The following is a 15492-nucleotide window of genomic DNA, read 5'->3' on the forward strand; positions in this document are numbered from 1 at the left end:
GATACAAGATTGCTTATAGACTAAGGATTCTCCTGCATCAGACACCCCAGGCTGAAAAATATGTTCCATGAGAGGCAACTCATGAACATCAAAAAGGATGAAGGATATAGATCTCATGCTCATTTCTAATCCAAATATCTTCTTTGTCTACAAACTTCTTCCTAACCTCTTTCGGAACCTCAGTCAGATTTTGTAGCTTCTATTCACTTTATCTCCCTTTACTTTCTTCATACCTACACACTATCTTTGACTATTACTCTTTTTATTCTTCAACTCTAATTTATTTCTACCACAAGATTGCATCCGGTCTACCACCATCACCTTAACCTTTCTACCATCCGATACCACCTTGATATCAGACCTATCCACTAGATCCTTCAACAAATCCATGCCACCATCAGGTGTATCCTCTGCAACCTTCTTCTTAGCACTGTAATTCTTCACAAGACTCAAATTATTCACTACCTTCTCCTTCTCCTTCAAAGAAGCCAAAGTAAAATTCTACCCATCCTTCTAAATAGTGATCAGATTTCTTCTACAATCATAAATATCTCTTCTATAAAATTGTCAAGGTCTACCCAACAAAACATGACAAGCACTCATAGGCACAACATCACACAAGACTTCATCCTTGAAAGATCCAATCTTAAAATTTAGCAAGCACTTCTCTCTCACTTCCACCTTGTGCTCATCTTGCAACCAACTTACCTGGTATGGGATAGGATGCTCAAGCCTCTTTCAAACCAAGCTTCACTACAATCTCCTCTGATACCATATTATTAGTGCTTTCAGTATCCACAATAACCTTACAACACTTACCAGGTAATTTGCAAAAAATCCAGAAAAGATTCTTCCTTTGAGTAGGTTTGATATCTTCACCATTCTACTCCATCGAGACTCTTTTGAACATAAGGGACTCTCCCTCTTCTGCCTCTAACACATTCTCTCCAATAACTCTAACTTCTTGATCCTCATTTTCCATGCAATTACTTGCCATTCCCTTCTTACACTCAAAATATCTATGTTTGGTTTCCCCACACTTGAAATATTTACCCAAGACCTCCTTACCACTACCTCCTTTCCTTAGTGTCTTTATTCCATTTAGATTTTGGTTCCTCAAAAGTTAGCTTCTCCATACTTCCACTCATTTTCCCTCTACCTACTACATATCTTTCTCTTCCCTTAGAGTTATTCTGTTGTCTTCTTTTTACTTTATCCTTTGCCTTCAACGCATATTGAAAAGCCTCCTCAACTATATAAACCTTCAGCATACTCAACTCATCCTTAATATTAAATTGGAGTCCATTTATGTCTCTAGCCACCTTCTCCCTATACATCTCTCGATGACCAGATTTTATCATCACCTTGTATAATTCTTTAGTGTACTCTTTCACACTCATGTCCTTCTACTTTAAGCTCTACAACCTTTTGAACAACTCCAACTGATAGTCTCCTAGAATGAATTTAGCCTTCAATCTCGCAACCATCTATCTCCACTAGGTGATTTTAATCTATCCATTCCCCACTCTATCTCTCTACAACCCTTTCCACCATATAGTAGCATTCCATTTTAACTTAGCTTGTACTAACCAGACTCTCTATGGGTCCTTAACATCTTCAAACTCAAAATATTCCTCCAATTCTCTGATCGAGTCTATCAGGTCTTCCAGATTCAACGAACCCCAAAAAGTTAGAAACCTCAACTTTATGAACTTTACTCACTTGTGCCACTACTCTAAGAAATATTTCTTCACCCTCATATGCCGGTCCTTCTGCTTCTTCATCCTCAAGCTCGTCTCCTACCTTTTCATATTCATCTACTAATTCTAGATTCCTCCACAGACCAACCAACGCATTTTGGATCTCATTCCTCATCTCATTCTTGAAATCCTCCATCATCTGCGCTACCCTCCTAGGATTCATCCTTTTCAGTGGCATATCCTCCCTTTGCTCTCGTGCAACTGCCTCAACTCAGCAATCTAACTACAAGGTTTTAATTACCTCTCTATTGGCAATCTATTGAACACACAACCAACCTGCCTCAATTCGATGATCTATTCACCCAAAAGAATCCCTCATGGATCACAACTAGCTCTGATACTATCTGACATAGCCATGACCTGGAGGATCCTAAAAGAGAGTAGTCCAGATCATGCAACAAGAGTAACACAATGGAAGCAACAATGTAGAACATAAAAAATGGAAAATCAAATATCTGCATCATCATATATTCATCATAGAACATCTGGTAATATATGGGTTACATACAAGCTAAGATGCCCGGTTTAGGCTACATCCTAGAATACAATTCATCTAGACCTCCAAGAAGTGTCTGAATTATAATTTATGAATCTAGATCATCATACTACTTCACTATATCTTGAAGGGTCAAATACAACAATATATATACCATCTCATATAAATCCAGGATGGCCACAAAAAAGTACGTTTACCAAGGAAGGAAAATGAAACGTGTAAAATAGATCAGCCCCAAAAATAAAGATCGCATCCACCAAGGACAAACATGAAGTGAACACCACAAAGGAGGATCACCTAGGGGACCAAGACATCAAGAATGGTGCCAAATTGATCTGCAAGTCAAGAAATCATTCTGCATGAGAAGAAATCTCCAGCATAGATGGTAAGCACAAAACTTCTCTGAAACCAAGAAATAGAGAGTCCAAAAGGAATAACTTGTAGGAAAAGAATCCAAATGAACTGGAAATCTAGAATGATCAACAAGAACAAGCCTAGAAGCTGAAAATCTGTTCCGCAATGAAAAAGAAATAACTACCGGAAAAAAAGATAAAAATAAAAAAGAAACTGGAACAGGAACAGGATGAAAATTAAAAGCAAATATTTTTGGTTGATGCAAGATTTCTCATAGACCGAGGATACTCCTACATCAAAAGGTTTGAGTCCATCCTAGTTCTATTAATCAAAAATATTTCATGATTTTACTTTATCCTAGAGAAGACATGATTTAACATTAAAATTACACAAAAATCCCTTAAACAACTTGGACGCTGATGCAGGAGCATCCCCGATTCTTGGCAATCTTGCATCGACCAAAAAAAACATTCATTTTGTATTTGTTTTCAATTTTGTAGTGTCAGCATTCCTTTCTGTATTTTCTTGCATTTGCTCATTAGATCTTGCAGAGATGGCTTTTGCTTGTGAACATGATCATCTTCCTTATTCCTAAACTACTAAATGTTTAGATCATTTTCCGACAAGTTATTGCTTCTAAATTCTAAGACAGTTTTTAGCATCGGAAGCGCTTCGACCAATTTTCTATTGGTGAATCTTGCAGATCCTTTTCATAGGTTGCGGAGTTTCAATTGTTGATTCCAATGATCATTGGCATGTTGTTGACCTTCCTTGTAATTCGCGCTTCTTCCTTTATATTTTCAAGAGGAATCTCTTTGGCATAGGTCGACCTTGTGTTTTACACGTTTGATCTTGTTCTTCTGTATTTGATCCCTCTTGGGCCAACCAGATCCCTCTAGACCATATAAATCAATGTAATTAAGTATCATAAATCAATTAGGAAGAGCATAGAAGACATATCTTAAGATTTAGAGGTCTGGAGTTGACCAATTCTGTAATTGAGCATGTATGTAGCAAGTAAGTGAGTCGAATATTGTAGCTCGGATATTACTAGTTATCTGTAATCAGTTTTCATGAACATTCAGTTCTACATTGCCTTCACAATAACCTTACAACACTTACCACCTAATTTTCAAACAATATGGAAAAGATTCTTCATTTGATTAGGTCTGGTATCTTCACCATTCTACTCCATCAAGACTCTTCTGAGTAAAAGGGACTCTCCTTGCTCTGGCTCTAACACATTCTCTCTAGTAACTCTAGCTTCTTGATCCTCATTTGCCATGCAATTCCTTTCCATTCCCTTCTTACACTCAAAAGATCTATGCCCGATTTCTCCACACTTGAAACATTTACTCAAGAACTCCCTACCACTACCTCCTTTCCTTTGTGTCTTTACTCCATTTAGATTTTGGTTTCTCAAAAGTCAGCTTCTCCATACTTCCACTCATCTGTCCTCTATCTATTGCATATATTTCTCTTCCCTTAGAGTTATCCTTCTATCTTCTTTTCACTTTATCCTTTGCCTTCAACACATATTGAAAAGCCTCCTCAATTGTAGATATCTTCAGCATAGTCATATCATCCTTAATGTTAAATTGGAGTCCATGTATGTATCTAGCCACCTTCTCCCTATCTATCTCTCGATGAGTGGATTTGATCATCACCTTGCATAATTATTTAGTGTACTATATTACACTCATGTCCTTTTGCTTCAAGTTCTACAACCTTTTGAACAACTCCAACTCATACTCTCCCAGAATGAATTTAGCCTTCAATCTCGCAACTATTTGTCTCCACTAGGTGATTTTAATCTCACCATTCCCCACTCTATCTCTCTGCAACCCTTTCCTTAATAAAGAAGCATGTCCTTTTAACTTAGTTTGTACTAACCAAACTCTCTATGGGTCCTTAACATCTTCAAACCCATAGTAGTCCTCCAACTCTCTGATCCAGTCTATCAAGTCTTCCAGATTCAACGATTCTTAAAAGTTAGAAACCTAAACCTTATGAACTTTACACACTTGCGCCACTGCTCTAAGAAATCTTTCTTCATCCTCATCTTCCTATCCTTCCACTTCTTCTGCCTCAAGCTCTCCTCCTACCTCTTCATATTCATCCTCCAATTCTGAATTCCTCCGCAAACTAGCCAATGTGTTTCGGATCTCATTCCTCATCTCATTCTTGAAATACTCCATCATCTACTCTACCCTTCTAGGGTTCATCCTTATTAGCGGCATCTCCTCCCTTTTCTCCAGTGCAACAATGTCAACTCGGAAATATGACTACAAGGTTTCAATTACCTCTCCGTCAGTGATCTATTGAACACACAACCAACCTACCTCAATTTGGCGATCTATTCACCCAAAGGAATGGCTCAAGGTTCACAACTAGCTCTGATACTATCTGACATAGCCATGACCCAAAGGATCCTCAAAGAAAACAATGCAGATCATACAGCAAGAATAACACAATGGAAGCAACAACATAGAACATAGAAAATAGAAAATCAAATATCTGCATCATTATATATTCATCATTGAACATCCAGTAATATCTGGGTTACATACAAGCTAACATGCCCATTTTAGGCTACATCCCAGAATTCATTTCATCCAGACCTCCAAGAAGTGTCTGAATTATAATTTATGAATCTAGATCATGATACTACTTTTCTATATCTTGAAGGATCAAATACAACAATATATATACCATCCGGAACACATCCAAGTTGGCCACAAAAAATTATGTTTACCAAAGAAGGAAAATGAAATGTGTAAAATAGGTCAGCCCTAAAACGTGAAGATCTCATCCACCAATGACAAACATGAAGTGTGGACCACAAAGGATGGTCATCCAGGGGCCCAAGGACATCAATCATGGTGCCAAATAGATCTGCAAGCCAAGAAATCGCTCTACATGAGAAGAAATATCCAACAAAGACGGTAAGCCCAAAACTGCTCTGAAACCAAGAAACATACACTCTGAAAGAAATAACTTGCTAGAAAAGAATCCAAATGTACTGGAGATCTGGAATAATGAATGAGAACAAGCCTAGAAGCCAAAAATCTAATCCACAATGAAAAAAAAGCAACTAACAAAAAAAGCTAAAACTAACATAGAAAATGCAACAGGAGCAAAATTAAAAGCAAATATTTTTGGTTGATGCAAGATTGCCCATAGACCGGGGATGCTCCTGCACCAAAAGGTTTGAGTCTATCCAACTTTTATTAATTGAAACTCTTTCATGATTTTACTTTGTCCTAGAGAAGACATGATTTAACATTAAAATTACATAAAAATCCCTTAAAGTGCTTGGACGTTGATGCACGAGCATCCCTGGTTCTTGGAAATCTTGCATCGACAAAAGAAAAACATTTCTTTTCTGTTTGTTTTCTGTTTTGCAGTTTCAACATTCCTTTCTACATTTTCTTGCATTTTGTCACCAAATCTTGCGGAGTTGGATTTTTCTTGTGAACATGACCATCTTCCTTATTCCTAAACCACATAATGTTTGGATCATTTTCCAAAAAGTTATCACTTCCGGATTCCATGATAGTTTCTGGCATCGGAACCGTTTAGACCTATTTTCTATTGGTTAATCTTGCAGATCCTTTTTGTAGCTTCTAGAGCTTCAGTTTTTGATTCCAATGTTCCTTGGCGTGCGGACGACCTTCCCTCTATTTCACAAATCTTCTTTTCGAATTTATAGAGGAATCTCTTTTGCGGAGGCCGACCTGGTGTTTTATCTTGTTCTTCTGTATTTGATCCCTCTTGGGCTGATGAGATCCCTCTAGACCATATAAATCAATATAATTAAGCATTATAAATCATTTAGGAAGAACATAGAAGACATATCTTAATATTTAGAGGTCCGAAGTTGACCGATTGTGTAATTGAGCATGTAGCAGGCTATTGAGCTGAATCTTGTATCTCGGATGTTACCAGTTATCTGTAATCAGTTTTCATGAACTAATTCATTCATTTATGCATTTCATCCATCATATCCTCTTGTTTTCATTGTGTTTACTCTTTCTGCCTGATCCGAATTGATCTCTTTGAGGTCCCTCCTAACTAGTGACTACACCAAGTAGTATTAGAGCGAGATTTCATTTTGGAGATTGTGTTGTCCTCACGAATTTTGTTGTGGGGTGGTGGAGTGTGGATTTGGCCTACAGCTGTAGAGGACTGGAGTGTAGATGGCATGAAGAGGAAATAGGAATGGTGGAGCACGTGGGAATATAGACCCTGCTGTGATGGAAATGTTGAGAGGAATTCCAGCCCAGTTGGAAGCCATTGAAACAGTCCAGAGAAGAGGTAGACATATTCAAGATGTAAGTGAAGTTGATGAAGAAGAAGCATTGGCAGAACAAGTAGCAAACCCACCAGCAATTGATTCGGATGAAGAGATATACTTGAAGGTTTTAAGTAGGGTGAATATTGAACAACATTTTACCCAACTGGAGTACGATGGTAAATCAGATTTGAATGAATTGATGGATTGGATCTCAGAGATTAAATAATATTTTAATTTTGAGAACACCGGAGAGGAAAGAAAGCTGAAATATGCCTGTACCCGGTTGAAAGATCATGCATCTATTTGGTGGGAGAATTTGTAGGTTGATCAAAAAAGAAGAGGTAAAGAGAAGATAAAATCATGGGAGAGGATGGTTGCCAAGTTAAAATCAAAGTTTATGCTAGTTGATTATCTAGTATATCTATTCTAGAAGTTGTAGAACTTGAAGCAAAAATAATCTAGCGTGAAGGAGTATACCGAAGCATTCTACAAGTTGAATATAAGATCCAGATGTGTCGATAATGAGGTTGAACAAGTTGCAAGATATTTGAATGGATTGTAGATGTCTATACAAGATGAACTCGGTTTGGTCAAGTTGTAGAGTGTTGAAGAAGCTTATCAATATGCCCTAAAAGCAGAAGAGAAGTTGAAAACAAGACATGAGCAGAGACAACGAAGTAGAGGTGGAAGGTTTTCTGGAGGAAGATTTCAAGGAGGCAGAGGATATTCTGGAGGAAGAGGAACCTATACAGATCAAAACAAGGACAAGGAAGTAGGAAAAGAAGGTAATTCACACCTTTAGGATGACCAAAATTTCTAGCAGAGAAGAGAACTTGATGGTTACCAGAATGAAAATTTTGGAAAAGATGATAGAAGACAAGATAAGAGATTGTTTAGAGATACTTTCTTTAAGTGTGGAGGAGAAGGACATCGTTCTTTCAAGTGTAAGAAGATAGAGAACACTGGGAGAACAAAATTGGTAGAAGAAAGCCCCACTAGATCAGCTAACATATCAGAAGATGGAGAACTGTTGATGATGACAAGAGATTTGTGTCATACTAGAGAGGATAAAGAGCACTTTCAAAGGCAAAATTTATTCAAGACCGGATGTAAGGTATCTGGTAAATGTTATAAAGTAGTTATTAATATTTATAGTTTAGATAACCTTGTTTCAGAATAAATGGTGAATAAATCAAAGTTGAAAATATTGAAACACCTTAAGCCTTATTAGATATCATGGATTCAAGATGATCATAAGTTGTTAGTAAGTGAGCAATGCTTAGTGAAGTTGAAAATTGGGAATTATCATGATGAAGTTTTGTGTGATATTATGCCTATGGATATTTGTCACCTTTTGTTGGGTAGACCATGGCAGTTTAATAGATAGGCAGTACATGATGGAAGAAACAACATATACACTATTGTGGTGAATGGGATGAAGCAAACCTTGTTACCCTTGGAGGAGCCCCTTAAGAATAAATTTTGTACAAATGCTAGAATCTATTTGGTGGATGGAAGGAAACTCCTGGATGGAATGAGACATGAGAATTTGTTCTTTGCCTTAGTTCCTAAGAAAACTATGAACCTGGAGCATGAAGAACAACTGGAGGAGATAAAAGAGTTGCTGACAGAATATGAAGACATCATTTTAGATAATGTGCTTGATGGATTACCACATGTGAGGAGTATCAGTCACTACATGGACCTGATTCTTGGAGCTAGTTTGCCTAACAAATCTGCACACTAGATGATACCGATAGAGAATAAAGAGTTTAATAGATAAGTGCAATAATTATTGAGGAAAGGTTTAATCGAAGAAAGTTTGAGTCCTTATGGAGAACCAGAAGTGTTAGCACCTAATAAGAATGGAGAATGCAGGATGTGTACTGATTCTAGAGAAATAAATAAGATCATTGTGAAGTACCGGTTTCCTTTACCTGGGATGGAAGACATAATGGATTGTTTGAGTGGAGCCAAATACTACACAAAGATAGAATCGGAGAAAGAGATGAGTGGAAGACAACATTCAAGACAAGTGAAGGATTGTATGAATGGTTGGTGATGCCTTTTGGCTTGACTAATGCGTCGAGTACTTTCATGAGGTTGATGAATGACATATTGAAGAAATTCTTGGGTAGGTTTGTTATTGTATATTTGAATGACATTCTGATTCTTAGTAAGACAAAAGAGGAGTATTTGTTGCATTTAAGACAAGTTTTGTTGAGGTTGAGGGAAGAGAAGTTGTTGATAAATCTAAAGAAGTACAGTTTCATGAAAGAAGAGTTAGTCTATTTTGGATTTATGATATCTACGGATGGATTGAAGATGGACCCTGAGAAGGTAAGAGCAATTGTTGAATGGCCTACACCGAAAAGCATTGGAGAGGTTAGATCATTTCATAGATTGGCTAGTTTCTACTAGAAGTTTATCTGAAATTTCAGTTCAATTTGTATCCCTATGACTAAGACAATGAGAGGAGATAATAAAAGAATTCAAGTGGACAACTGGAGAAAACAAAAGTTTTGAATTGTTGAAGCAGAAGCTCACTGAGCAACCTGTGTTAGCTTTACCAGATTTCAACAAAGTAATCCAAGTGGAGTGTGATGCAATTGGGAATACAATTGGAGATGTGTCAAGTCGGGAAGGGAGAGAAGTAGCTTATTTCAGTGAAAGGTTGAATGATGCCACGAGGATATATTTGGTGTATGATCGGGAATTTTATGCATTGTTCAAGCTTTGAAGAAAAGGAGACATTACCTATTACCTAAGGAATTTGTGTTGTATACTGACCATCAAGCCTTTTAGTATTTGAAAAGTCAGAGTAAGTTGAATCAGAGACATATGAGATGAGTAGAGTTCTTGTAGAGTAACACCTTTGTGTTGAAGCATAGAAGTGGAAAGTCAAAAAAATTTGTTGATGCATTAAGTAGAATGAGGAATCTGCTGACAGAGATGAGAGTGATAGTATTAGGATTTGAAGAGTTGAAGACCTTGTATGATGATGACCTAGATTTTGTAGAACCTTGGAAACCATGTAGAGAGCTAGTTATGGTGGATAGAAGTCAATGGTTGAATTATTTCATTCAAGAGAGGATCTTATTCAGAGGAGTTCATTTGTGTATACCTAAGAGTTCTATGAGGGAGAATCTGATTAAAGGAAAACCATAGTGGAGGATTAGCCGAACACTTTGGTGTTGACAAAACAGTAGCATTGGTGAGTGAACATTAATTTTGGCCTCAAATTCATAAGGATGTCATGAAATTTGTGCATAGCTATAGATTTTGTCAAGTTGCAAAAGGTAGTAGTCAGAATATGGGATTGTATAAGCCTTTGATAGTACCTGAGAGACCTTGGGAGGACATAAGCATGGATTTCATACTTGGATTACCTGAGACACGGAGAGAACATGATTCTATATTTGTGGCGGTGGATAGATTCTCCAAGATAGCTCATTTAATACCTTGCAAGAAGACATCAGATGCAATGCATATGGCTGACCTATTTTTCAAGGAGGTAGTGAGATTACATGGATTACCTAAGAGAATAGTTTCAGACAAAGACACTAAGTTTGTTGGTTATTTTTGGAGAACACTTTGGAAGAAGATGAAGACAAATTTGAAATTTAGTTCTACTTTTTACCCACAAACTGATGAATAGACAGAGGTAGTAAACTGGAGTTTGGGAAATTTGTTGAGATTCTTAGTGGGAGAGAAGACCAGAAGTTGGGATTTGATTCTTGCACAAACAGAGTTTGCCTACAATAATTTAGTAAATAGGAGTACCGAAAGAATGCCTTTTGAGAATGTTACCGGAGCACACCCTAGAGGTATATCACAATTGAGAGATATCAATAATGAAGACAAGTGGACTGCAGAAGCAAAAGAGTTTGCAAATCACATGGCGGCTTTACATATTCAAGTTAAACAACATTTGGAGGATACAAACAACAATAATAAGGAGAAAGAAGGTGAGAAGAGGAGACATAAGGAATTTGAGGTTGGTGATAAAGTGATGGTGTATCTGAGAAAAGAAATATTTCCAGTTGGAACCTATAACAAGTTGCAGGTGATGAAGTTTAGACCTTGCAATATCTTGAGTAAGTTCAGTTCCGAAAATGCATATGAAGTGGAGCTACCGGATAGTTTGAGTATTTCACCTATATTCAACATTACAAATCTACATCAGTATCATGAAGCAGAATTCAGTGAAGATAGTATTGCAAAATTGGAGAAACAGTTGCCCCAGAAGGAACATATCAGATTCAAGACATTTTGGAGAGTAGGATTGGGAGCAGTACCCAAAGTAGTTAGTACAAGGAGTATCTTGTGAAGTGGAATGATAGACCAGTTGAAGATTCATCTTGGATTTCTTAGGCAGAGTTGGACTGCCTGGGTTGTCCTCTGGTGCCAACAAAGTCAAGGATTCACTTTTTCAACAACCCCAGATGTCTGATGCACAATCATCCTGGATTCTTGGCAATCTTGCATCAACCAAAAAACACATTAAGTTTTTGTTTGTTTTCTAATTTATAGTTTCAGCATTCCTTTCTGCATTTTCTGGCATTTTCTCACCAGATCTTGCAGAGATGGATTTTTCTTGTGAACATGATCATCTTCGTTATTCCTAAACTGCAAAATGTTTGGATCAATTTTTGGCAAGTTATCGCTTCTGGATTTCGAGATAGTTTTTGGCACCAGAACCGCTTAGACCTATTTGCTATTGGTGAATCTTGCAAATCCTTTCTGTAGCTTGCGAAGCTTCAGTTTGTTGATTCCAATTTTCCTTGTTGTGTGGCCTACCTTTCCTCTATTCCACGCTTCTTCCTTTGGATTTTCTGGAGGAATCTCTTTCGTGGAGGCTAACCTAATGTTTTACACATTTGACCTTGTTCTTCAGCATTTGATCCCTCTTGGGCCGACTGGATCCCTCTAGACCATATAAATCAAAGTTATTAAGCATCATAGATAAGTTAGGAAGAACATAGAAGACATATCTTAATATTTAGAGGTTCAGAGTTAACTGATTCTATAATTGAGCATGTATGTAGCAAGTCAGTGAGTCGAATCATGTATCTCGGATGTTACTAGTTACCTGTAATCAGTTTTCATGAACTAATTCATTCAGTTCTGCATTGCCTCCATCATATCCTCTTGGTTCCTTTGTGTTTACTCTTGCGGCCCGGTCCGGATTGATCTCTTTAAGGTCCCTCCTAACTGGTGACTCAGCCAAACTTAAACCCTAATATCACCACAATAACATTAAATATTTAAAAAAATATACATACATACATACATACATACATACATACATACATACATACATACATACATACATAGATACATACATACATACATACATATATACATACATACATACATATACATGCATACGTACACACACACACACACACTTTTTTTTTATGTCGGGTTTTGATTGTTAATTTTGAGTTTTCTCAAGCTCATGAGACCCCTCTTTTCTGCAACTGCCTTTCTATGTAAGGGATTGGGCCCTTTCCCAATTTATTTAATCAGAATTTCACAATTGTGTGGTAAGATCACCTAGTTTAAATGTCCTTTGATCATCAAGTGCTAGTTCAATAGTCCACTTGCTGAAAAATATAAGAAGCCATGATTTATTTTTTTAGATGTGAACTTGTCTAATTAATATTTTTGTTTTCTCTATCATGTTATTAGTCAAAATTTTATTATTAGTCTAATCAGTTTTTTGCTAGGAATGACTTGTTAAAGTACATCAGACATTTTCATATTTTTCAGATGTAGGTATAATTGTTTTAAGTTGCATGTATGAGTAATTTTTGTATACATTGATATGATTTGGGTATATCATTACAAAATGACATTGGTATATTATAGTTCTTATCTTTATAGGAATCCAATTATTCTTGCGTGTGCCTATTTTTTAGGTATTACAAAATACATTAGCTTGTAAAAAGTCTTAAGAGAATGATGAAGATAATAATGGTTGGGTGTGAGGAGAAAATAATGATGGTATTCTCTTGAATTTACTATTGACCATTCATTCAGTCTCTTAAAGGTGCAAGTACTAGTAATTAGATAATGCATATCTTTCATATTCTAAGCCACTTATCTTATCTTTAACATTTTAAATAACATACAATTTCTTTCTTTGGATGCAAAGTTTGATCCATCTTATTTTGATTATTTGTATTTATCAATGAGTTTAATGTAAGGGATTGAAATCAATAAAATTATTTGTTTTAAGTTTTACTCAAAAATATTTTTTTGATATTGCTTTTTTATTTTATTTTGAATAATAATACAATAGATCATAAATAAAGAATTCTTAAGTTTTACAAAGACAACAAAACAAAAAATCATGAATATCAATTTTAATATTTATCTCAACAATATTTACATAATAATCTAATATTTATATTTATATTTTACTTATATCACTTATGTTTTAACATTTACTAATCCTTTTTTTATACATTCATATCATTGACACTACTTTTTAATCTCAATGTAAATTTATAACTATGTTTCTAACTTAACAATTTTAAAATAAAATAAAACAATTCTTAAATAAAAATAATAACTCAAGACTAATAAATATTTTATTATTTTGGAAATCTATATTTAAAATATTTGAACTTAAACATTTATTCTTAAAAGTATATTGCATATGAATTACCTTTTTCACATTACCATTAAAATTATGATTTACTTTTTATTTATAATAAACCGTAATAATTGAAAATAGCATGTAATGCCTTACACCAAATGATGGCTTATTTATATGACTCTACCAAACGATAGTTTATGCCACCATATATAAGATACTAAATGCGTGATCAGCTCATAGCTGATTATTTGGAGGTATAGTCCCGTATATATCTAGGGACAGAATACAATACTGTAGTCGGTGGTACCAGAGGGGCAGGTGAAAGTGCTGGAAGAATCGTCCTTGGCATAACTGTAGGCCTGAGGGCACTGATTCTTGAATATCATGGAGTAGCTTGAGGGAGAGCAGTTGTCGACATGGGTGCCTCTGCAACAATACTCATCAGTTTGAAAGACGGTGCAGGCACTATTGCATCCGCCATCCACCTTCAATTGAGCAGGGCATGCAGCATTCACGTCGGCTTTGCATGCAGGGGCAGTGCACTGTCCGTTTGTAGGATTGATGGAGAGAGGAACGTTGAAGCCGTCCACCAGGGAAACGTCATAGAAGTCCTTGTTGCCATCTCCATTGAGGGTGTACTCGGCCAGCGTGGTCGGAACGCCTCCCGAGACTTGACAGCTCAGTTGGCTGTTGCAGTCACCGGTTTTACAGGTTCCTCGGCCGCTCGCATCAAAAGAACAGCCGGTTCGGCCCCAGAATCTTGCTCCCTTTGTCCCCGCCGGCACATCCACAGTCCATGTCTGACCTTGGTCCAGCTGCTGCCCTCCTCCGGGTAATCCTGCCGCCCAAACCGTGTACCCGCACTGGTTCTTTAACTCAAACTTAACTGCACCCGCCTCTGCAACAAAACACACACACACATATTATCATTGTGAGCCTCGGATGTATGTAGTATTCAACCTAAAACTCTTATGTTATTAATACAGCTTACCTTGCATATGAAGAGATATGGCCACTAGTCCAGCGACAAGAAGAAGCGCAAGATCTGAAACTGTTGCCATTGTATCGTCTGGATTGAACGATTGAATGAAGATGGATAGATTGGGTATATGAGGACGGATTATATAGAGAATATCTCTCCGCAAGTTACGGCTCTAGAAGCCGTGTATCTTACGAACCGCGTCAGCATTGAAATTTTCTCCTTGAAAGTTTGTACATTTTACTGTTTGAATTGTTCATTCTTCAAGATCATATTTAGTATGTAAGAAGTCAATGTCTTAAATTATATTTCATGATTCATTTTCAGAATGTAGAAGTGGCAGACATTTTGGATCATTTCTATGATCAACTTCATAATCATAAATTATAAATCCTGTCTTTCTATATTCATTATGAAAAATATAAAATAAAAATAAATATTTTTTAAGTTTTCAACCTTGCAATTATTCTGATCATCTCTCTACATGAGAAGCTGATCCATTCATAATGACTTGAACGACTTCTTAAAAGACAATGTCTACCCAGATATCAGAATTAACTGAGTGTAGTAATTCCTGGATACTCCAGAACCCTAATGGCCATCATCATTGAGAGGATGGATATAATATGATATTAAGTCTATTAAATTTAAGTTCAAGATATCCAATTTCATCTTAATGTTTTTGTATTGATTTAAACTAACATAAGTTTCTTAGATATATCTATCTAAAAACTTCAATCTTAAACTATTTCATTTTAATTAAAAATTATTTCATTTATTTTAAAATTATTATAACTCTATATCTTATTACTCCTATAAAATAGCTCTCAACATAGCAATTATAACTCCATTCTTAAAATTGATAGATCGGGTAGTCAAGGAGGCGGCTTATTATTTTTATGGATAAGTGAGCTCGACGCGTTACGGGAGAAGCAAGGAAGCCAAGGAAGTCAAAACCGACCTAAAGCCGCCTATCCCATGAGAGCCCCAGTCTTTTTC

General features: G+C 36.3%; 1 protein-coding gene across 1 annotated transcript; it reads right to left on the bottom strand.

Moving 5' to 3' along the window:
• Positions 1 to 13601: 13601 nt before the first annotated feature.
• Positions 13602 to 14602, bottom strand: LOC131055982 (pathogenesis-related thaumatin-like protein 3.7). The gene is made up of 2 exons (XM_057990301.2): positions 14506 to 14602; positions 13602 to 14412 (listed from the first exon to the last, which is right to left on the bottom strand). Exons 1-2 carry the CDS (start codon positions 14573 to 14575, stop codon positions 13787 to 13789), a joined length of 696 nt encoding a protein of 231 aa, XP_057846284.1. The 5' UTR covers positions 14576 to 14602; the 3' UTR covers positions 13602 to 13786.
• Positions 14603 to 15492: the final 890 nt, after the last annotated feature.

The sequence above is a fragment of the Cryptomeria japonica genome, chromosome 8, assembly GCF_030272615.1.
Source record: "Cryptomeria japonica chromosome 8, Sugi_1.0, whole genome shotgun sequence".
NCBI classification, from domain to species: Eukaryota; Viridiplantae; Streptophyta; class Pinopsida; order Cupressales; family Cupressaceae; genus Cryptomeria; species Cryptomeria japonica.

Coding starts and splice junctions, on each gene's coding strand:
- LOC131055982 (XM_057990301.2), bottom strand. CDS start 14,575: ATGGCAACAGTTTCAGATCTTGCGCTTCTTCTTGTCGCTGGACTAGTG. Junction 14,413..14,505: donor CATATCTCTTCATATGCAAG/GTAAGCTGTATT, acceptor GTTTTGTTGCAG/AGGCGGGTGCAGTTAAGTTT.